Source organism: Rhopilema esculentum, chromosome 11 (genome assembly GCF_057945365.1).
Source record: "Rhopilema esculentum isolate cy_ngs chromosome 11, ASM5794536v1, whole genome shotgun sequence".
Taxonomy (NCBI): Eukaryota; Metazoa; Cnidaria; class Scyphozoa; order Rhizostomeae; family Rhizostomatidae; genus Rhopilema; species Rhopilema esculentum.
This window is the reverse complement of record NC_142825.1, coordinates 12910080-12933177: the sequence shown is the minus strand read 5'-3', so window position 1 is coordinate 12933177 and position 23098 is coordinate 12910080. Positions and strand designations below refer to the sequence as shown.

General features: G+C 36.4%; 2 protein-coding genes across 2 annotated transcripts; one reads left to right on the top strand and one right to left on the bottom strand.

Annotated features, from left to right (window-relative positions):
• The first annotated feature begins 4024 nt into the window (after nt 1–4024).
• On the top strand, nt 4025–8625 carry LOC135687550 (serine/threonine-protein kinase Nek7-like). The gene is made up of 2 exons (XM_089111064.1): nt 4025–4861; nt 7405–8625. The coding sequence occupies exons 1-2, from the start codon at nt 4682–4684 to the stop codon at nt 8623–8625; spliced, it is 1401 nt and encodes a 466-aa protein (XP_088967190.1). The 5' UTR covers nt 4025–4681.
• A 2690-nt stretch (nt 8626–11315) lies between these two features.
• Nucleotides 11316–19614, bottom strand: LOC148959019 (uncharacterized). The gene is made up of 10 exons (XM_089111066.1): nt 18773–19614; nt 15460–15488; nt 15066–15212; nt 13715–13931; nt 13145–13210; nt 12977–13045; nt 12754–12831; nt 12531–12608; nt 12316–12384; nt 11316–12170 (listed from the first exon to the last, which is right to left on the bottom strand). Exons 1-10 carry the CDS (start codon nt 18843–18845, stop codon nt 12079–12081), a joined length of 918 nt encoding a protein of 305 aa, XP_088967192.1. The 5' UTR covers nt 18846–19614; the 3' UTR covers nt 11316–12078.
• Nucleotides 19615–23098: the final 3484 nt, after the last annotated feature.

Genomic DNA, 23098 nt, shown 5'->3' with positions numbered 1-23098 from the left:
TAGCCGCAAGGTGGACGCTTTGACTCATTGGTCATTTTATTGTTTTTGCTTTTGTTGCAAGCCAATTGAGACTGGCCGTTAGCCGCAAGGTGGACGCTTTGACTCATTGGTCATTTTATTGTTTTTGCTTTTGTTGCAAGCCAATTGAGACTGGCCGTTAGCCGCAAGGTGGACGCTTTGACTCATTGGTCATTTTATTGTTTTTGCTTTTGTTGCAAGCCAATTGAGACTGGCCGTTAACCGCAAGGTGGACGCTTTGACTCATTGGTCATTTTATTGTTTTTGCTTTTGTTGCAAGCCAATTGAGACTGGCCGTTAGCCGCAAGGTGGACGCTTTGACTCATTGGTCATTTTATTGTTTTTGCTTTTGTTGCAAGCCAATTGAGACTGGCCGTTAACCGCAAGGTGGACGCTTTGACTCATTGGTCATTTTATTGTTTTTGCTTTTGTTGCAAGCCAATTGAGACTGGCCGTTAGCCGCAAGGTGGACGCTTTGACTCATTGGTCATTTTATTGTTTTTGCTTTTGTTGCAAGCCAATTGAGACTGGCCGTTAGCCGCAAGGTGGACGCTTTGACTCATTGGTCATTTTATTGTTTTTGCTTTTGTTGCAAGCCAATTGAGACTGGCCGTTAGCCGCAAGGTGGACGCTTTGACTCATTGGTCATTTTATTGTTTTTGCTTTTGTTGCAAGCCAATTGAGACTGGCCGTTAGCCGCAAGGTGGACGCTTTGACTCATTGGTCATTTTATAAATAAGGCTTCTGACTTGCCTGAATTAAACTTTGAACCAGTGACGTAATGGAGTTTTCCTTAGCCCTTATTTTTTTTATTGGGCTTCCAGATAAATATAAAATATATCGACAAAAATGTATAAAGTTATGCTGCATTAAAATTTTAGAAATTCTTTTGCATATTTTGTATAAATGTCTAATGACGGAAATAATGTAGTCAAGTGTTAGCTTTTGTCAACCTGAATTGGGTTCAAGGAAAATAAATTTGTTCTTAAAGAAAGAATAATTTAACTGGAGAATTAAATGGAAAGAAAGTATTTTGTAAATTTTCAGTCATTGCAAAAAAGTTTTTTAGTGTTTCGTTTTTCGTAAAGAACCAGAATTTCATTTTCCGCACATTTTATATGATGTATCGAATCTCCCTAACTCCACAGACGTGTTTCATAAGAAAGTTCGGAATGGTTCCAGTACCCTAACTTTCTTTGAAGTATTGATAACAAAAATGAACTTTATTGCTCTTTTAACTTTTTAAATTGACCAATAAATGGTGATTTACAATGACCTTCAAATTGCTGAGATTTGGCCTTGATTTAGCTGCATTCGTATTCTCGATTAGTTTGTAAAGACCATATACAAAGAACATATCTCTGGTATAGAGTACCACAGTGATGACGCCATAAAAATCTTTTTTAGATTTTTTGAATTTTTTCCCAGAAACTTAAAGTGCATCATAAAATACCGCTAAATACGCAAAATCAGGTAAAGGTATTACGAATTTGCTGAGATATGGCCACATGAGCAAAGGCCCTTGCCCCATCGAACATCAAACCATCGTAACGTTATGACCCAGGCCAGATTAAACTGTTAGCAAACTGAAAATCTTTTATTGGCCATCTCTCGTCAAATTCTTTAAACATATCTAACTGATCTTGCACATTGAGAGGTATCTTGTGCTGTTCTTTCAGATTATGTGGTCAAATTTAAGAAATTCTAAAGAAATCGTTTTAATGACGTCACACTTCGGTACTCTTGTTGAAATAATCACGCTCAATTCTGGACATATCTAGAAAGAAATATCTGATTTTTCACATTAGGAGGTTTTTCATAGGGTTCTTTAAGCTGAGCAGTCAAAAATTAAACAATTCTTTAATGAAATTTTTTATAACATCACATTGAATAACGCTATATACTTTCTTAGTTATGAAAAATGTAGCACAAAACTCTCTCAACTTTTTTGAGGAGGTGGATATAAATTTCTTATAAACTTTCTTCTTATGAGAAGAATTCCATAAAAGCAAAGCTAACTTGGGATAAAAGGAGAGATAGAAGAAAATTATGAGAGAAGGGAGACATTGCAATGTTATAACAGGGACCGCAGAAGCGGAATGGGGGGGGTGGGGGCTACGGGGGCTTAAGTCCTTTCTTCAATGATTTCCAAAATGTTTTTCGAACAAAGCAAATGATTGTCCTTGTTTTGGTTTTAAGCAGGTTTAGCCCCCCAAAACGTTAAAGCCTCCCCAATCTGTAATATGCTCTGTGTTCCTTGTATAAAGAAGACTGCAAATTTTTGTACGTTTTGGGGACGGCTAGACCTAAGCCCATCCACAAATATTTACAAAGGAAAACGAGTCATGCCATAAAGCGGAATAAACTTATCTGGTGCTCAGTGCTCACTACAAACAAAAAGGCCGACAAATTTTTTACTTTCGTTTAATAGGTAAATTTTGAGAATTCGAGAATAATTTTGGAATATCATTTAGATTTCGGGAAACATGCTCATAGATTTTTAGGAAATATTTTCGCATCACAATAATATTTTGGGTATAATTAAAAAACAATTTTCGGTGTGATATGGTTTAATTTTAAACTTAATCTACAAAATGGTCTTTAGAAATCAAGTTGAATAGAAATTATTGATTCTTGCGATTATCAGTTTCCATGAAAACGTTGCATCTAGATATTACGAATTTGATATTGAATATCGAAGGAAATTTAATGAACTTCATCAAATCATTTGACTTTTATCAAACTTTATTTCTATATGCTCTAATTTTTTACTTCTTAATTTTGAAAATAATTTAACTTTAGGATGGGCCTCAAGAATAAGCTATACTGCATTTTCTCGAATCAGCGTCATTTAGATTTTCCGACTCTTTAACCCGGCACACATTAGCTCAGTGGCGGATTTAAGGGGGGGGGCAACTAGGGGCAGTTGCCCCTCCCTCGCCGAGTTGAAGGAAGTCTGGCGCCCCTTTTCAAGAATTATTGTGCGCCCCTTTTCAAGAATTAGAATCAAGTGAAAATGTTTTTGAAACTTATAGGTTATTCTACTTCAAGGATTACTTCAAAGTATACAAAAATTATTGTGAAAATTTCCTTAAAAAAGTGAATAGAGAGCCTTCTGTCAGTAGTGAGGGACTGAAATTGTTGTTTACAGCGTACACTCGTCACCAATTTCTGAAAATTTTTCAGCGCCCCCACTACCAACTGCCCCTCCTTCAAATTTGCTCTGGATCCGCCCTTGCATTAGCTTTAAATAATTTGTTGTCGAAAAACTAACCTAATCTTTCTTAAAAAGTAACATTTTAGCTCTGTCATAATAGTAGCCATGCTCTCAACGATCATCTTGATAAGTAATGAATGGATTTGCATTTCTGGTTAGAGGCGTCCACCGAGAGGAGCGATGACTAAATTTTTGACTGTATCACTAAAGATGGCGGGGGGGGGGGAAGGGGTCGTTCATTTGAGAATTTATGGTAAATTTTGGGGTAGTGATTTTGGGGAAATTTCTAAATTTTAGTGCATGTCATAATTAGGAAAATGAGAATTGTGCATTTTTAAATGCTGTTGGTACTGACAACATCCACAACACGGCCTAAGTATCATCTCTTCTTTTTTAACAGTGAACACAAACCAAGACAAAAAGCCATCTTCAAGTATTTTTGCGGGGTTTTTGTTGTTTTCACCTTTTTTTGAAAAAAATTATTTTGCCAAACTTTTCAAAAAATTTTCAATAGCAAAAAATATCGTCCGCAAAAATTTCCCGCCCCTATATATTTACTATCAAAGTTCTTTAAGTACTCTGAGCTGATCTAAGTTTTTTCAAAACAAAATCTTTTTTCATAAAAACTTTAACCCACAATATCAATAAAATAATATCTAGATAGAGCAAAAGTCTCATCCACACAAGTTATTTCCGCGAAATGATGAATCTGAGGTTCTGACTCGAAACATTTTTCCGCAAACTTCGCACCTATTCTAAAGAGGGGGAGGGGGTTGTGTGCTAGGGCATTGTACCACCAATACTTTGTCTATCGGCAGAAGAAGGATTTTGTCGGTCGCGAGAAGAAGTGTTTTTCTAACGCTGTAGTATAATCGTAACCTTTTACAAAAATTATAACGTATTAACATTTCTGTAGGAAATAAGCTTTCAAAGTATGGCATTAAAAATACTTAAAATTAAATCTTTCGGATGCTGAATCTTGAAATAGAAACGCATATGAAATTATTCAACAAATAAAATTGATTATCTTATGACCACACTCTTAAAGAGTGAGCTACACCCTGTTTTCGGCAAAATTTATAGCCGTACAGGCTTCGCTCCTGGTTTCAAAAATTCCAATCTCAGAAAAAAACAAAATAAAAGAAGGGCTAGGCGAGCAAAGAATAGCTGAAAAGAATGAATAGATAAGTGTATTGTTGCAAAAGCACAGGCGTGTGAAAAAATTGCGTGCGTTGATTGTTGCGGAGCTGTGAAAGAATCACGCAAAGGGGAAATAACTGGAATGAATTGGCTGCCACACATAAATCAAAATACCACACCCCTGTCACCTGTCTTTTAAGTGTTGTTGTCTGTTCTCGGTGCGCTCCTTTGTTGAGTCATACGCAGCATTAATACTGTCACGAACACGAAGGATTTTGGAAATAAGAAATTACAAATTTGGTTGATATGGACGAAGAAAGAGACTCAGAATTACAAGACGCCACAACACAAAAATTACGGAGAAAATTCAAGCACGCTAGAAGCACACAAACTGTTAAACAGAAGGAAAGGCGCAGGCGTAGACGCTTGAACCTTTTAAGCTCGCCTTCAACTCACAAATCCTTTTCTACAGCAGAGAAAGGAGAGGTTTGTTTTCATTTAGAAAAATCAATAATCAACCTATCAATCAATCTAAAAGTCAATCAAAAATTCAATTACAAAATAAACAGTTTTTCACGCCTACCTACACGATTTTTTTATAAGGAGGTGCAAATGGGGCCTTAACACTCTCCTTTGGCAACTATAACTAGCAGTTGCGTAAATCCTACGTATTTTAAGAACGAAAATTTTTGCCAAAAATAAAAACAGCAAGCCTGAACTTCAACTAACTGTTTCTTAAAAAACAAAATTTATAAAAGGAAAGTAGAAAATGGTAAGGGAAAACTAAAAATTTTAGACCTCTTTATATTAATTTAACCAATTGTATTTCAGCTGCTGTGTGCATACAGTGAATCTCTGAATAACTTTTATGAAATCCAACTTGTCGCCAATTTTTTCGAACATTTAGTTCTACATATGTTAAATTGTTCCTACATTTATTTTAGAGACATTTTAAAGAAAGTTATGGAGGTTTGAGTACCCAGATTTGGCCCGCATTTTAGGAATTTTAAGTGATTTTGTTTCTAATGTATCAGTGGCGTAGCTAAGGGGGGCGGGGGAGGGGTTGTGTAAATAAATCGTTCACGAGTTGGTTGGTAAATCTTCACATTCTCAGTAAAATCGTTAGTTAAGTGTTCTCCTGACGTTAGGTTACTAAATTTTTTCTCATACCTGTCTACCATTTAATTTTACTCCTCATGACCCTCCAGCCCCCGTCTGGAAGGTTAAGTCACGCCACTGTAAAATACCACTTTTATTCGAGATCTGGACCGTGACTAGCAGCCATCATCAGCAGTGTTCTGCTCGTTTTTCTAATAAATTCAAGCTTCTAATTACAGAGTACATGAAAACTAAATTGCTTACAAACACAAAGCTTTGGGCAAATAAAAAGAACTAAGATGAGCTATCGAGTTATTTACCCTGTAACACAGCATGCATATAGAATTACAACGAATTGCAAAAAACGTATGTGTAGAAAAAGCTATAAATATATAAAAATAAAAAAGGAGAAGCTTTCAATTCGTTTCGTTTGGAAAGTTGTTTTCCTAATGCCATTCTCAAGTAAAAGTAGCAGTGTGTTAATTTTCAACACTAAGGGGGCATCGGCGCTCCCCCGCACTGGTTCTAATCCCCAGCTTCTTACCCCAATAAGGCCCTACACCGCATACCCACTGCCAAGTCACACTAAGCCATTAGAAAAAATAGATTTGAGGAACAGTATAAAAAGAAATTCAAAAACATTCATTTTAGTACTGGCATTTCTGATTCGGTCCCAGTTCTTCTTTTTGATATCTTGTATTGTAACTCCAGCTCGTTCAGAACCATTGTTGCTAACAATTATCATGAAACGCAGAGCCAAAAATTGTCAATGTAGGATAAGGAAATAGTTGCTTTTCGAAGAGTGACATTTTACCAGTGCCTAGTTTTTAAATACGCGTTTGTGTTAAGCTAAATCAAAATGTCTCTCCTCTTAAAAAAAGCTGGGGGTCCAATGTGCACATTTTGGAAGGCAAATTCATGCGAAACAAGTTGCAGTAAACATAAGCATTTATTTATATTTCAAGCAACTATAACATAGACTTATGAACATGGGCGTAGGGGATGCTGAACGTTTAGGAGAGAGGGGGTTGGCCCAGTGGCGGCGCCAAGGGGTGGTATGGGGGGTAATTACCCCCCACCCACTTTTCTGAAAATATGGTCTACATATTTCTTCTAAAAACGGATTAAAAAGCACTAGGTAGGGGTAGATGAAATTTCCTAAGGAAAGTTAGCCTGGTACAAATCACTGAAACGAGGAAGAAAGGGCGTGGTCCCACTTGCCGCGCCCATTACCCTCCCACTCTGTAATAGCTGGCGCCGTCACTGGGTTGGCCTTAGTATGGAAATTGCTTCATTGAGAGAGAAATGCTCGAAAGTATGACGCTTTTGAAATATGACGATAAAAAATGTCCGCGGGTGTTTGTCAGAAATAGACACCTTCATCCTCCCGTCCTTTAGTTATGGGCAAAAGAAAACACATTTTGTTTCGTTTAAATAATATCATTGTTAACAACAAAAATGGCTTACTCGTCGATGCGCTACTCTTGACAAACTGAGCGAACAAGTTAATCAACATCTTCAACGTCATCAAAGTACTTCAAAAATTTTCTTTTCAAAGAAGAGTTTTTCTAAACTGATTAAAAAACATAAGTATCATGTACAATTGCTAGGGTCTTTTTATAAAAAATCAAAATAATGAATCAAAAGCATTTGAGGTTCCCTGATGCCTTACATACATATTTACATTCCTCTACCACGTTATAAAATATTACAATAGACTCAAATAAAACAAAAGTAGAAAAATAATGAAACAATTAAGACAATAAATAATTAAATGTTTGCATTGTAGCGATTCACATTTGTTCATTAAAAGAGATGTGATGTCTCGGAATATTCATTCGATGTAAATTAATGGGTAAATGCTTCTTTAATGTCAATAGACGCATTTTTAAAAACTAATTTAAGTTATTATCTTATTTTTTGAATTACAGTGTGATACATTTCTTCAAGGGCAGCCAGAACCGGGTGAGAATACAGTGGATGGATTCCATACATTGAATCAGCAGAACAAACAGCTCACGGAAGAACTGTTGGTGAGGGACGAAGAAATAGAGGCACTCGCATTGAAGCTTGAGGAAACTTCAAGGGCAAAGGAAAAGAGGAAATACAGGGAGCATCAGTTGGCTTCCGAAAATGAGGAGCTCAAAAAAAAAGTGTCAAGGAAAGAGAGGCAAATGGAAGCTCTCGAACACCGAATGGCCATGGTAAAAGAGCAAAATTCTGCCATGCAGCTTAGAGATGCAGAATGGACATATACGAAAATAAAGGAGTATGTCGGCATGCGATCGACCATAATAGTTGACGCTTCCTTGTTTGCCGATTTCTCTCACAGAAGTGACCCTTTATTACAAGGGACACCCGTCTCTGTTTTAGACAGCAACAACTTTCTCAATGTTTTGGTAGCTACTGAAAAGTACGAAAAGGGGGTATTTTCAAAAACTACTTTGGCTAGACTTTCAGATGGGACACCAGTGACACTTAAGAGGTACCATATTTGGGAAGGGAAAGATGCTGATGTTAAGAGTCTCCAGTTTGTCAGCCATGAGGCTCGTTTGCTGAAATATCTTGGAAAACATCCAAATATTACGTTTCCATATGGCATCGTACAAATTAGAGGGGCTTTCCACATTGCACTGAAATACGAAGGGAATTTATCACTCAGACAGTTTCTTCAAAATGATGTATTCGGTAGTAAGGCAGCAGTGCAATCGGTCGTTGAAGGAATTTGTGCGGCCATTGTTTTTCTTCACGAGAAAGACGTTCTCCATAACCACATAAGATGTGGGAACATTCTGCTCCCACAGTTCGGTGATGGGTATAGACCCGTTCTTATTGGGTTCGCCTTTGCATGCAGACACTCAGTGGGAAAGCTGCTATCGAAAGAGGCGTTGGAGAAATTCAAAGAAATTGATCATTTCCCTCCAGAGGTCATTGCAAGAAAAAGCCGACCTTCCTTTCAAAGTGATGTGTTTTCTTATGGCGTCATTATGCGCAGAATATTAGCGAGAAGACTGCCAGTAGCAGACTATGTCCTATATAAATTAAAGAAAATTATGGAGAGGTGCACAGACTATGATCCTGAGATTCGATCGATGCCAAATGTATTGCGAGTCGATATTAACTCTGCTTTTTATGATATGTACGCACAGTAAGGCAGGAATAAATTATATTGACTTTAGTAGCCAATGTCCAAGTATTGATAACTCACTTTGCTTCACAGTTACTCTACAAGTAAAATTTCCCAATCCTTTAAAAGGTTGGCCTTTGCTGATCTTATCGTGCACTTTCCGTCACTGCTAAACCCCTCAGTGCCATCAATTGCTGTAAACATACCATTATAGCAAACATCAACTTCATTCTTTGTTTCTTCACCGAATTCGCAATGCCAGAACTTATTCCCCCAACTATCGCTTATCCCTTCTGTTATCGGCGGCCAAAATATCCGGGCTTTGCGTCCCCTAAATTCCTTCCATTCTGACTCAATTTTTCCTTTTGAAGTAAATAACGGATATTTATATGTAGCAATATAATATAAAATATACAAACATTCATATAAAATCAAATCTAATTGAGCAACATGTGGTGTTAACTATGAATAATTTTTTGGCATTAAATGGTTTATACAGACCAAGTCAACTAGTCAGTATTGCTTACTTGCTGGGTTGTCAAAGAATGCCTAGGTTCCCAATGTGTACCGCAATGAGTACGAGTTTGATCTGCGCACTTTGGTAGGAATAACCAACAAAACTGGTTCTGGGCTGTACGAGACCGATCTTAACCTTGTACGAGTTATGTTTTGCGGGTTTAAAACCTCTCTATTTACAATACAATTCCAATATCCATCATCTTATCATACAAGGCCATAGATCGTATTCAATTATTGTTGCAAATCATATCCCGTCAAAGTTGTACACATGTTTACTTACCCGTTAAAACTTTGCGTTTTTTTGCTTTGGACAAAGTAACCCTTGGCAAAAACTTTCCAATCTTTCTCTTTGTACCTACAATATAATGAAAACAATATTTTTAAAAATTGTTCAAATAGTACTGAAATGAACTCATATTTTGTACTGCTCGTCTGACAGTCAAAATCTGAAATGCCGGACAACGTCCAAAGTAAAGGGATGAAGTCGATCCCCAGATGCGGTTCAAAACAACATTTTAGTGAAGGATTGATGCTTGTGATTAGTAACCTGCTTTGAATAACAATCATCTACCATCCTTCACAGGGTTTTGGCATCCAAAGACATTCAGACAATATCATAATTTTACTATCTAAAAAGGGGTCTTTTTATATAACAAAATAGAAATGAATTGGAAAAAGTGCCTCAGCCTCCCAAGTTGTCATTGACTATGATAATAATAAAAACGATAATATAATCGGATCCTGATGAGAATAAATTCCAAACCATATGTAATAAATAAATACAAAAGAAGTTGGAAAACTGCAATTTGAAGAATCAAAGCTATGAAATAAGTAGCTAAAACACAGTTTTAAAGATAGAACCAGTACAAGAAATGACAAGATTCTAGTAGGTAAAACAGATGACTTGAAACTGGAAAAGTATGCTGAAATAAGAATGAATGTGAGAAACAGGCTAATCTTCTATTAATTAGGATCAATACCAAATTAAATTGCAATAAACAGGACACAAAATACAAATCTGATTGAATTGTTACTGTACTAAGCAAATTATGATTTGCAAGATTTTGACGTTGATCATATATAGCAGCTTCGTTGGTATAATCTAATGTCCATCTAACTGGTGGCTAATACATTCCATTAATTTTTTTTTTCATCAGCCACGCCACGATCTACCGTAATACACGATTCTTAGAAGGCACAAAATTAGAAACCATCATTACATTAGAGATTTATTGGCACAACAAACACTTAATGGGCATATCATTCACATGGATAAAACAACATCAATATAGCTTTCGATACCATTGCATTTCACAGAGCCATCGACTAACATTTTCAACAGATTAAGAATCGGATGGCACAAAAAAGGATCAAGTTGACTTACGAATCACGTCGACAGCTGTTCCCCTTTCCTCTCCGCCAGCTCCGCCAGCTCCGTCAGCTACATCTGTGTCTATAACAATGAAAGGTAGCAAAATTAAGAATGAAGCAACAGTATTGCAACAGCTGCCAACATAAATTCAGTACACACAAGCATCAACAAACACTTTCAACAGATTAAGAATCGGATGGCACAAAAAAAGGATCAAGTTGACTTACGAATCACGTCGACAGCTGTTCCCCTTTCCTCTCCGCCAGCTCCGCCAGCTCCGCCAGCTCCGTCAGCTACATCTGTGTCTATAACAATGAAAGGTAGCAAAATTAAGAATGAAGCAACAGTATTGCAACAGCTGCCGACATAAATTCAGTACACACAAGCATCAACAAACACTTTCAACAGATTAAGAATCGGATGGCCCAAAAAAGGATCAAGTTGACTTACGAATCACGTCGACAGCTGTTCCCCTTTCCTCTCCGCCAGCTCCGCCAGCTCCGTCAGCTACATCTGTGTCTATAACAATAAAAGGTAGCAAAATTAAGAATGAAGCAACAGTATTGCAACAGCTGCCGACATAAATTCAGTACACACAAGCATCAACAAACACTTTCAACAGATTAAGAATCGGATGGCCCAAAAAAGGATCAAGTTGACTTACGAATCACGTCGACAGCTGTTCCCCTTCCCTCTCCGCCAGCTCCACCAGCTCCGCCAGCTCCGCCAGCTCCGCCAGCTCCGTCAGCTACATCTGTGTCTATAACAATAAAAGGTAGCAAAATTAAGAATGAAGCAACAGTATTGCAACAGCTGCCGACATAAATTCAGTACACACAAGCATCAACAAACACTTTCAACAGATTAAGAATCGGATGGCCCAAAAAAGGATCAAGTTGACTTACGAATCACGTCGACAGCTGTTCCCCTTTCCTCTCCGCCAGCTCCGCCAGCTCCGTCAGCTACATCTGTGTCTATAACAATAAAAGGTAGCAAAATTAAGAATGAAGCAACAGTATTGCAACAGCTGCCGACATAAATTCAGTACACACAAGCATCAACAAACACTTTCAACAGATTAAGAATCGGATGGCCCAAAAAAGGATCAAGTTGACTTACGAATCACGTCGACAGCTGTTCCCCTTCCCTCTCCGCCAGCTCCACCAGCTCCGCCAGCTCCGCCAGCTCCGCCAGCTCCGCCAGCTCCGTCAGCTACATCTGTGTCTATAACAATAAAAGGTAGCAAAATTAAGAATGAAGCAACAGTATTGCAACAGCTGCCGACATAAATTCAGTACACACAAGCATCAACAAACACTTTCAACAGATTAAGAATCGGATGGCCCAAAAAAGGATCAAGTTGACTTACGAATCACGTCGACAGCTGTTCCCCTTCCCTCTCCGCCAGCTCCACCAGCTCCGCCAGCTCCGCCAGCTCCGTCAGCTACATCTGTGTCTATAACAATAAAAGGTAGCAAAATTAAGAATGAAGCAACAGTATTGCAACAGCTGCCGACATAAATTCAGTACACACAAGCATCAACAAACACTTTCAACAGATTAAGAATCGGATGGCCCAAAAAAGGATCAAGTTGACTTACGAATCACGTCGACAGCTGTTCCCCTTCCCTCTCCGCCAGCTCCGCCAGCTCCGCCAGCTCCGTCAGCTACATCTGTGTCTATAACAATAAAAGGTAGCAAAATTAAGAATGAAGCAACAGTATTGCAACAGCTGCCAACATAAATTCAGTACACACAAGCATCAACAAACACTTTCAACAGATTAAGAATCGGATGGCCCAAAAAAGGATCAAGTTGACTTACGAATCACGTCGACAGCTGTTCCCCTTTCCTCTCCGCCAGCTCCGCCAGCTCCGTCAGCTACATCTGTGTCTATAACAATAAAAGGTAGCAAAATTAAGAATGAAGCAACAGTATTGCAACAGCTGCCGACATAAATTCAGTACACACAAGCATCAACAAACACTTTCAACAGATTAAGAATCGGATGGCACAAAAAAAGGATCAAGTTGACTTACGAATCACGTCGACAGCTGTTCCCCTTTCCTCTCCGCCAGCTCCGCCAGCTCCGCCAGCTCCGTCAGCTACATCTGTGTCTAAAACAATGAAAGGTAGCAAAATTAAGAATGAAGCAACAGTATTGCAACAGCTGCCAACATAAATTCAGTACACACAAGCATCAAGAAACACTTTCAACAGATTAAGAATCGGATGGCACAAAAAAGGATCAAGTTGACTTACGAATCACGTCGACAGCTGTTCCCCTTTCCTCTCCGCCAGCTCCGCCAGCTCCGCCAGCTCCGTCAGCTACATCTGTGTCTATAACAATGAAAGGTAGCAAAATTAAGAATGAAGCAACAGTATTGCAACAGCTGCCAACATAAATTCAGTACACACAAGCATCAACAAACACTTTCAACAGATTAAGAATCGGATGGCACAAAAAAGGATCAAGTTGACTTACAAATCACGTCGACAGCTGTTCCCCTTTCCTCTCCGCCAGCTCCGCCAGCTCCGTCAGCTACATCTGTGTCTATAACAATAAAAGGTAGCAAAATTAAGGATGAAGCAAGAACATTGCAACAGCTTTTAACAACGATATATTACACACAAAAGTACAACATCGGCTCACCATTCATGTTAAGAACTGCCATTGTGTCTTCGTTTCTGTCATTGACATCAGCCGAACCATAGTAGGCTTCAAATATAAAACGAAAACAATTTAGGACAAATGGCTAGTCATTGCATCCATTAAAGGCATTCGACACAGATAAAAGTGGCTTACAGCCACTTGACCCCCATATGTTGACCAATTGAATTACGCCCAGAGAAAAACATGTGAACAATTTCCGCCATTCTGCCAATCGGGGAGACGCTAGAGTGGTTTCACGTGAGTGATTTCGAAATTCCTTCCAAACGCGCGTGCTCTGATCGAGTTATTTTTGGATTCGCTCTACTTATGCATGTCAAATGCCTTTAAGAAGAAGCTGTTAGGTAAAAACGATACCCGTTAACAAGAAGTTAACGAAATATAAGCTGAAATGAAAAGGTTTTGAAAGATTTAGCAAGATAAGCTTATTGACCAACATAAGAATATAAGCCTATAGACATAAAAATAACAAAAATAAAATACACAAAAGGCAGTAAATTTTCGCAAAATAACAATCAACTCATTCTATGAAAGCTTAGGTGTTAGAAATACCTTCCATTGAGGTTTTAAAAAGCTTCATCACTTTAAGACCTGCATCAGGTCTGGACTTCCATCCACCTTCACCAATGAAATGGGTGCCAAAGCCACTTGTTGCATAAGTTGCTATGTCAAACACAGTAGCTTCCTTCCCCGTCTTTAATCTCCTGGTATGATGAGAGCCATACAAAATCACAACATCATATGCAGAATTTCTGGCCATTGTGTCAGCCTAAAAAAGAATTGATATTGATGACATGCTTGTCTTTTTCTCTCTCAAAAAGATGGATTAAAAGCGTGACTGTAAAAGAAATTCTTACCTGGCAATCATTCTAAATAAATATTAAAAATTGTTCGCAATCAAGCTTAAGCAATCTTGTTTGTTCTAATTAAAATAAATGTGTGCATCTTATCTACTTTTTCTATTGCACATAAAAATTCTACTAAACACCTAAAATCAGAATAAAAACAACCCTAGTTATACTTGACCAAACTCCCTCACTATTCAGTCTTTACATAATCAAAAAAATAAAGATGGTTTTTAATCACTTCCACATTTTGGCAATATAGACTGCATATATGTTTGATAAGAAGCTATGCGTTATACATAAATATAAAAATGGCTAGTTCACTTATGAGTATTTCATACATGATAATTTTAGTGACGAAAATTGTTTTTTGTTATATTCGAGTCAAAAGATTAAAACATTTACACATATTTACATGATGCATCCATCTATCCTTATTACAAGTACCTAAAAATGATATGATGTATACGACCCTTCAAAATGGGCCAATTTTAAGAAAATAGGTGTTAGCAGGAACAACACAAAATGATCGGAAACAATCCAATGTAAATAAATCTGAAATGGACAAAAACTTTGTTATTGTTGTTCCTGCTATTGCTCATTTTAAATATATTCTTTAATCAGGCAGACTCCAATGGCCAGTGTTTATTCCTGCATGCTGTGATATGAGCCTTTTCTAAAATAGGCCCAGATATTCCAGGAGGCACAGTTTGTGGGTTATTGCTAAAGGTTCTATATATTAGGGTATTTTCAAACATTTGGAAAACTTTATTATTTCACTCAAAATTAGGGCTGAAAAAGTTCAATTGAGAAAGAAGAATAAGCTGTGGCTCATTTCACAGTAAATCCAGCATAGAAAATATACAGATGACATATTCATATTTATTCATACTTTCAATTTAAATGTTGATTTTATAAAATCCTTGAAAAATAGTATATAAACTCAAAGAAAAACCATCTTCAAACATTTTGATTTTTGTCCTCATTATTTATATTAATTAGAAATGAAAAGGTAAATACAAACATAGAAAAAATGAATTTGAATGTATTAAACATACATATTTCTTAATATACTTTTTCATTCGAGTAACGTTGGTAGACTTGAGTGTTGTTTCTGGACCACTCTTTGCTTTTAAAAAAGGCTGCTTACAGTTGGTACATATTTTTTTAGCCACTGCTGCAATGGTCTCACAATTTGTGCATTTCTATAAAATTAAAAAACAGATCTATGAAGATATGAACTGCAAACAGACTGTTTAATATCATTGAACTGCAAGTTCATTCTATACAAAGAATATCTTTCATCTGTAAAAAGAATATATCTATATACATTCATGAATAAATGACAGAATTCAAAAATACAAGTATGCTTTCATGTTTGAATTGAACAAAGTATATAAACCAAAAGTTATATAAAAATATGATAATCAAATATTCCATGGTAATTTGTACCTTTATTGGGCCTTGTTTAATAGCTTCACCTAAAAAAGGTTGTCAAAAAGTAAAAAAAATATATTTGCTGACTAATTTTGGAAAGTAGCATGCATACATAACAATCTAGATATGCTTAATCTTATTCATTTGGTTTTTATTTAGATATGTATATATTTATATGGCTTTAAAAGCCTTTTGCGATATTGAAAAAGCAAACTGTTTATATATTAAGCAGTGCACATGATTGCATTTCCATGTCTCAGACAACAAATTACCATTCTTGATATCAGGGATGGACAACCTTTTAGGAGAGTTGGCCAGATCCTTCAAAGCTTTTCTTTAAGCAGGCCAAAGATAATAAGAAAAACGACAATCATAGTCTCAATGATAGTGATAATAACTCAACTGCTATGCAGTGCACCCAACATTTGTTAACTTTCCCTCAAAGATTCTGCTGTCCTGTCTTTAAGCAGGGGGGAATCGTGACAACAGAAAGTGAAAAATCTTTCTGTGATTCCCAGGTTTGATGAAAATAACCTCTTTCTGAATCAATATGTTTCATTCAATATTTGTGACCGCCTGGCAAATCATCCTAGCCAACCAAAAAAGTCATAATATGAGTTTATCATCTTGCGGGCCACAAAAATTCTCTTCCTGGCCTGAGGGTTGCCACCCCTGTTCTATATCAAAGAGCAGAAGCAGAATGGTAACTTTGTGCCCAGATAACACAACCCAGAAGTTGTGTAAACTGTCGCCCAAAGATCTGAATTTTCAAGACACAAGCACTCAGGAAATTGTCTTGAAAAGGGGATTCTCAAATTAGGTATCACTGCTAGTCATCAAATAGAATGGTTGCAAATCAGTAAAATGCATATCTATAGAGAGGGGCGTACCTTGACGATTTGGGGTAAGGGGGTGTAAATCGGTGAATTTACAGACCAAAATTCAACTCTTGCTAGTCAATGTATACACACCAATATACTATATAAAGTCAAGATACGCATACTGACAATCCATAACATGTACCGACCATCTGTTGCATTTACCGACCAACTTTACTACCCCCCCCACACCCCAAGTAGGTACGCCTCTGTCTATAGATCTTGAGACGTTGCCTTCAAAAGTTTCATTTACCAAATTTTTTTATATTTTTGGATTTAATTTTATTTTTTATTCATAGCACAAAGCAAAAATATGGTAAGTAAATCTTTCTGGAAGCTTCTTTCTACACTTCCAGATATTTCCCATGACTGCTAGAAAGCTATCGAAAATTCTAAGCCTCATATTAGCCCCTCTTTAAATTTATTCCTTAATATCTCAAACTAATAAGCCCCAAGTTTCTAGATCCCTAAAATACACAAAAAAAGTTGACCTAAACTTCTACGCAGATGATATGATTTTTAGAAAACTTGCTTTGTATTCATAATTATAAGTGTAGTTTACAAGAAATTTATACAGAAAAACAATTTCCTTTTGAACAAAAAGACTTTCGTTTGAACAACTTTTGATAGAAGAGTATAAACTGCAGTTTTAAAATAATTAAAGTTCTTTCTCTTGCAACTGTCATTCATTTTTGTCAATCAATGTCAATATTATTTTATTCTGGGCCAACTTAAACTCTGGGTCGATCTATACACAGAAATATATCATATGTTTAAAAATTCATTGAAAAGGAAGTGAGCAACCTAGAACTTATAGATGCTGCTATTCTAGATGTTATATCAATAGTTGATAATCAACTCAAATATCGCAGTGGTCGTTTGATACTCCTATGGGGGTCAACTAACAATATTAGAAACAAAATGATGGAAAAGAGACATTTATTGAGTGAAAATGTACATAAAACCACATATTGCCACAAATTGTATCATTAGAGTGGTTCAGCTCAAATGCCAGGTTAGAAACACATATGATTTTGCTGACGCGTCATTGTGACCAACAGCACATTGTCTTCTGTGACCTGTGAGCGGAAGCATTCGAGCTGCGAGCAATGATGCCCATTATATATACATAATATGGTATAATATATGAATTTATTGATGTTTTGGGTCACTAGAGGCCTGAAGTGCAAGCACAAGAAGTCCAGCGTTGCTGAAAATTTATGCAAGTTTTCTTCTCTGGCTCATATCTCTCTGATCTGATAGGAAGAAATTTGTTTCTCTTTATGAATGTAATTCTGACTTGCTTAAAATTTCTTGTGGTGTTTCCATGAATTTGTACTAGGGCCATATAACTGTTTCTTATATAAATCAGTGGTCGTTAGAAACACATATGCTTGCAAAAAAACTCAAGTTTTATCTTTATGCTAATGATACAAACATCTACTGTGAATCCAATGATTTGGCTAATTTGACTAAAAAAGTAACTCCTAAGCTGAGATCAGCCAGAAATGGCTGGATGCTATTAAAAAATATCACTGAATATTGGAAATCTAACTACATAATCTTTCACTATCCATCTGCAAGTATTACTTTTAACGCTGCTATCAAAATAGGGAAAAACACATTTAAAAGGGTTCAGTTTGAAAATGGCTTTGAAAAAGCAAACATTTTATAATATATTGGCTGAAACTTTTTCGTCTGACACTCCTTAGAGCAAAAATCGTCAGAATAAGGAAGGAACAACATGCAATCGGTCAACATCTTTTAGACAACAAAATTGGCAGAGCCGCTGTTCATGGAAATTCCAGAAGACAGCCCAATCAAGGCAATTTATAAATGTCCCCAAAAAACAGTCTTCAATATGGGCTTAGGTCCATTCAATATCATGATGCTAAACTGTGGAGTAATTTACATTGTAAACTTCAAAATCTTTCATCTAAAATAGTATCCTTCAAATCAGTGGCATAACGGAGGCATCTGGGACACTGAAGGAAAACTGAGATGGGGCCCCTAAAAAACTGATTTCAATAAAGTTCCATCCAACGCTGTAAACATCATGTAAAACACGACTGCAAGATGTAAATTGCGTTTTATTGGTTAGAACGTCCCCAATATAAATATAATGTGCAATGAATATGTCCATGCGGAGGGGGGTGGATGGGTCTCTCCACCATTAGTTTACCTAATTGTATTTTGTGAAGCAAAACCTAGCTGGCTACGCCGAAATTTCTTCAACGGGTAAAATAATTTTCCTGGCGCATCATTAGAAATCTGTGGGTAAATCATTCGAAAGAAATAAGTATAAATTATAATTATTGGCGCGACCTATAATGTGACCTATCAACGTAAGCTTCGATGTGGCGTGTATAAGGAGTACACCTGGCTGGATGATTTCTCATTTATGTAGACGAAAACAAACTTTTTTATTTTGAGGCAAGATTTGTACTTACCGGGTGGTCCTTCAAGATCTATTTCATCTGAGCTGTCATCTAAATCTGTGTCCAAATACAGGTTTAAGTCCATTTCTATTGCAAATCCTCAAAACAGGAAAATAAGGAGCTACACCGATAGTATAGAACGCCGTGCAGTGATAGCTGGTACGAAATAAGTGGCCGTACAATGGTCTGAAAATGTTCTACTGCTGCCCAGTATTTTATACCCTGCATGTAAGCTTTAGAAACTGTGTTTATTTTATGATGTATTGTTAATGTGTCCTTAATTACAGCTCTGGTCCTCAGGTATTCACAGTTTCTACAATTGTCGCTGAGGCAATGTGTAAATGTCCTGGACCATATGGAATAAAATTTAACACTGTTATTCCCATTTTACCCAACAATTCATTCCAATCGGATGACAAGATGTTAATTTACTTTATCCAAAACTACTGCCAATCTTCAGCAGGCCTTTCAGTAGGCGTTACAATGACCGTCCAATTATTCTGGTCCTCAGGTATTCACAGTTTCTACAATTGTCGCTGAGGCAATGTGTAAATGTCCTGGACCATATGGAATAAAATTTAACACTGTTATTCCCATTTTACCCAACAATTCATTCCAATTGGATGACAAGATGTTAATTTACTTTATCCAAACTATGGCAAATTTTCCTTCCAGTAGGCCATTCAGTGTAGGCCTACAAAAGTAGGCGTTACAATGGCGGTCCAATTATTCTGCGGCCGTATCCACCTAGCCCCATGTAAGCAGCAGCCTCAGAATGTGGAAATAACACTCAGTGTAATTTTCAGACAGAATTGACAATTAACACCGTGTGTTATTCTCAGGTACGAGGCCATGTTGTTTGTTTTGATAACAATTGACTCGCAAAACATCTCGATAAGCTTATGTTCAGCTTTTCAGTATTTTTTTTACTTTAGGTCAAAAGTTATAGAAAATCTCAACGAGCAGAATATTTTCAGTAAAAAAAATTGGTATATGTGTATCTTCAAAATATGTTTACAAATTTGAGCATTATTTGCACTTTCTACCTAGGGTATAGAAAACTTCCAACTTCGTAAAATACGTCTCAGTGCTCATAGCCTCCTTATTCGAACTAGTAAATTTGAAAAAAATTCTGTTTCTAGTGCTGATAGAAATGTCTCGTCATTTTCTTTTAATATAACTGCTGTAGAGGATGAAGCTTGTTTTTACCGATTTTCTCCATTTTACCATATTGATAGGAATGCTATGTTATATGTGATTCATTTAAAATTTACTAGAGGTTCAACTCCTTGGTCTATGTGATACTTCCATCTAGTTGTTGAGCCAAGATGTTATAGTCTGATAAAATTTGCTATACTGTATCACTAGCACTAAACCTTGGGGATCATTTTAGAAAAGCTGAATAAAAATATAATTTTAATATGATACTTTTTAAATGTATTTATTTCTAAACTATAATTAAATGTAATATCGAATGTATAACATCAATATTGTTGCTCGCTAGCTGTTATTTTTAAAATTTCTAGATAGCTGAAAGCTTTGGCTATTTTCATTTATATAATATTTATACAGGATAAATCGTGCTGGTATATACATATAAAACTGTACAGTGCTTTCCAAACGAGTCCTGCCGTTTGGCCATTCTGCCCTACAGGCCTTTATATATGAATGCTATCTTTCACTTTTTAATTGTCAATTATCTTTACTATCATCATTCCATTCGATGATTGCACTTAACGGGAACATCAATAAAACATTAACAAATTTTTGGCAAAACTCCTGCCTTTGTTAAATTACAAAGTTAGATTCGTGCGATCGTGTTCCATACGAATGCCCAGGCACGTATACAATGGGGGCGTAGGGGCCTAACGCCCCTCCCCCCAAAGTTTGGAAAATCCAGTTACAGTTGTAAAACTAAACGGTGAATTTTTTATGTTAGAAATTTTGGGACTTTAAATGTAAATGTTTTAAACCTTAATTAAATTCAACGGCTGGAGCGGACCCATCCACTAATCTTGTTTTATTCTGAAGCCCCGTCTCCACTGGATCAAAATTTGCACAATTGTACCGTTTGCTTAACTTTTGACGGGAGTTGAATTGAATCAAATTAAGGATAGGCAAAGTGAATTTAGGGATAAGAAACTTTACAGTTTGGAACAGTAATACTTGTATTGATCAGAAAACATTAAAGTGGGAGTTTTGTTAGGAAGCTACGAGTAGTTATCTCAATGAAAAATTAGGAATCTTTCAGAACTAAGATTTTCATCGCTTCTTTTAAAAAAACATATGGTAAGCTCCCCCTGTTAATTGTAAGAGTCCTTAACATCTTATCTTAAATAGTTATAATAAAGCTGCTGAGAAGCCAGAAAACATTGCAGAAGCTGCAGCAGAAGTATCAATGAAGAGTGTTTCGTCTTACGAGTCGGGCATATATAGTTGCTCTACCAATTGTTAAAAACGAAAAGGTATTTGGCCCTCTGAAAATTGTTAATAGCTTTCTTCGATCAAGAACAGATAAAAGGCTTAATTCCATGATGCTTCTATATCGTAAAAAATATTTCAGATAAAATTGATCCGCAGCAAATAGCTTTAAAATGGGCAAAGCAGAAAAAGAGAAGAATCGCTGTTAATTTACTTGGTAAAATATTACTTATCATCAAATATATCTAATACTGGTTATGCTTAGATGTTACTTTACTTCTTACAGTAAGTTTAAATGTTTGTGTCATGTTAATCCAGATTCAGAGATTTAGGCTTTTATGCTTTAGGATAAATATTTTAGTAAAATTTTGGTAATTATAAAGAAACCATAAATACAGAGATACTAAATATCAATTCGATAGGTACAGGAGACTTACAGGTCGAACGAAAACTTTTTCAGTTATAGTTGAAATTTCTGTCCTTCCACGCCCCTCCAAAATTAGCCACTTGTTTTCATCCCTGCGAATGCCTCATTTTAAAATAATATGCAAAAAAGAATAGTTGACAAAAGGAAATTTATACCAAACCCCTGAAAGCTGTCAACCAAACTGCAGTTCAAACTAAGCTGTCAATCAATCAGAAACGATTGGTTCAAAAATAGCCTACAATCAAAACGGGACAAAGAAAGAAAAGCAGTCAAAGTCAAGACCTGAATCAAACTTACAAAGGTCGTCTCAGACATAATGCTACGACTTTTTGTGTATGCATGATAAGATCAATGACTAATAGGATTATTGATTTATTGACTCTAAACATGTGCGGTATTATTTGAGGAAAGTACCAGGGTTTATAACTTGAGGTCAAGATTTAAAACGAGAAGTTCTAAATCTGTAATTAACGCGAAAAAGAATGGCCTTTTCGACAGACCTTTCTATATCAAGGAAATGCATTTTAATAAAGCTAAAAAAGGCAGGTAATGATAAATTTTATGTGTCAGGAAAGCTACTCAAAACATTTTTAATTACACACTTCTTTTTAAAAAAATAACTATGGGTTTGCAGAAAGTGACATCTGATGAAGTCAAGGGTGTCCTAATTTTTTATTTTTTGATTAGATCATTGACTGGAATCTTTCAACAGCTAACAAAAGCCTCTTCAATAGCCTGAGACTAATTGCATAAATTGTCTCATTGCAACGGCTCAGATTTCTTGTATCCACCAGTGGCGGATTGGTTACCATTTGACCCACCGGGAAAAGCAACCAAAAGAGCGCCAGTAGGTGCTAAAGTTGCTTAACTTTGGGTCTTGTAAAACGGGCCCGGATAAACTTTGTGTAGCTGAGAATCAGTTTTTTGCAAACACTGTCATATTTCATCCTTGAATCCCTTCGCAATGGACAATAGAATGAAGGAATTAGGTGGGAACCGAAATGGGTGCCTGGGGGCCTGCCCCAGGAAAGATGTTTGAAATCACGCTTTTTAGATTGTCGGAACATGTTCCATGTTGAAAATCAAAGTTTTTTATTAACAATTGACATTGGCATGGAAAAGATTCTCGGTCAATTTGATTGTTTTTGAAACGTCTACACAGCTGGTAAATTTTTAGGGATCAAATGATGTATTGCTCTCAGATGATATGTAGATTGTGATTCTTTCTGAAGAAAATGCAGAGTTTCTATTCTGGGACAAAGATTTTTTAAGTTTAAAGAAAGATTGGAGTACTTTAATAGCTAGTTGTAAATTTGAAACCAAGTTTTACAGAATTTTCAAGGGCGTCAGTTCTGAACAAATTCAGTACAAAGTTTCTTAAAAAGCGGTTAAGATTTTTCGCTTCAGTTAGTCATACTTTCTTTATGGTACAAAAAGTTTCATATACAAAAAGCAGGATGCCTATGAGTTCTTAGTTGATTGGAAAATAA

Excerpts from the sequence above, each read along its gene's own strand:
- LOC135687550 (XM_089111064.1), top strand. The coding sequence starts at position 4,682 with ATGGACGAAGAAAGAGACTCAGAATTACAAGACGCCACAACACAAAAA. Across the intron at positions 4,862-7,404 it reads CTACAGCAGAGAAAGGAGAG|TGTGATACATTTCTTCAAGG; the intron begins GTTTGTTTTCAT and ends TTTGAATTACAG.
- LOC148959019 (XM_089111066.1), bottom strand. The coding sequence starts at position 18,845 with ATGGACTTAAACCTGTATTTGGACACAGATTTAGATGACAGCTCAGAT. Across the intron at positions 13,211-13,714 it reads TTTTAAAACCTCAATGGAAG|CCTACTATGGTTCGGCTGAT; the intron begins GTATTTCTAACA and ends TTATATTTGAAG. Across the intron at positions 12,171-12,315 it reads AACAGCTGTCGACGTGATTC|ACACAGATGTAGCTGACGGA; the intron begins GTAAGTCAACTT and ends TTATTGTTATAG.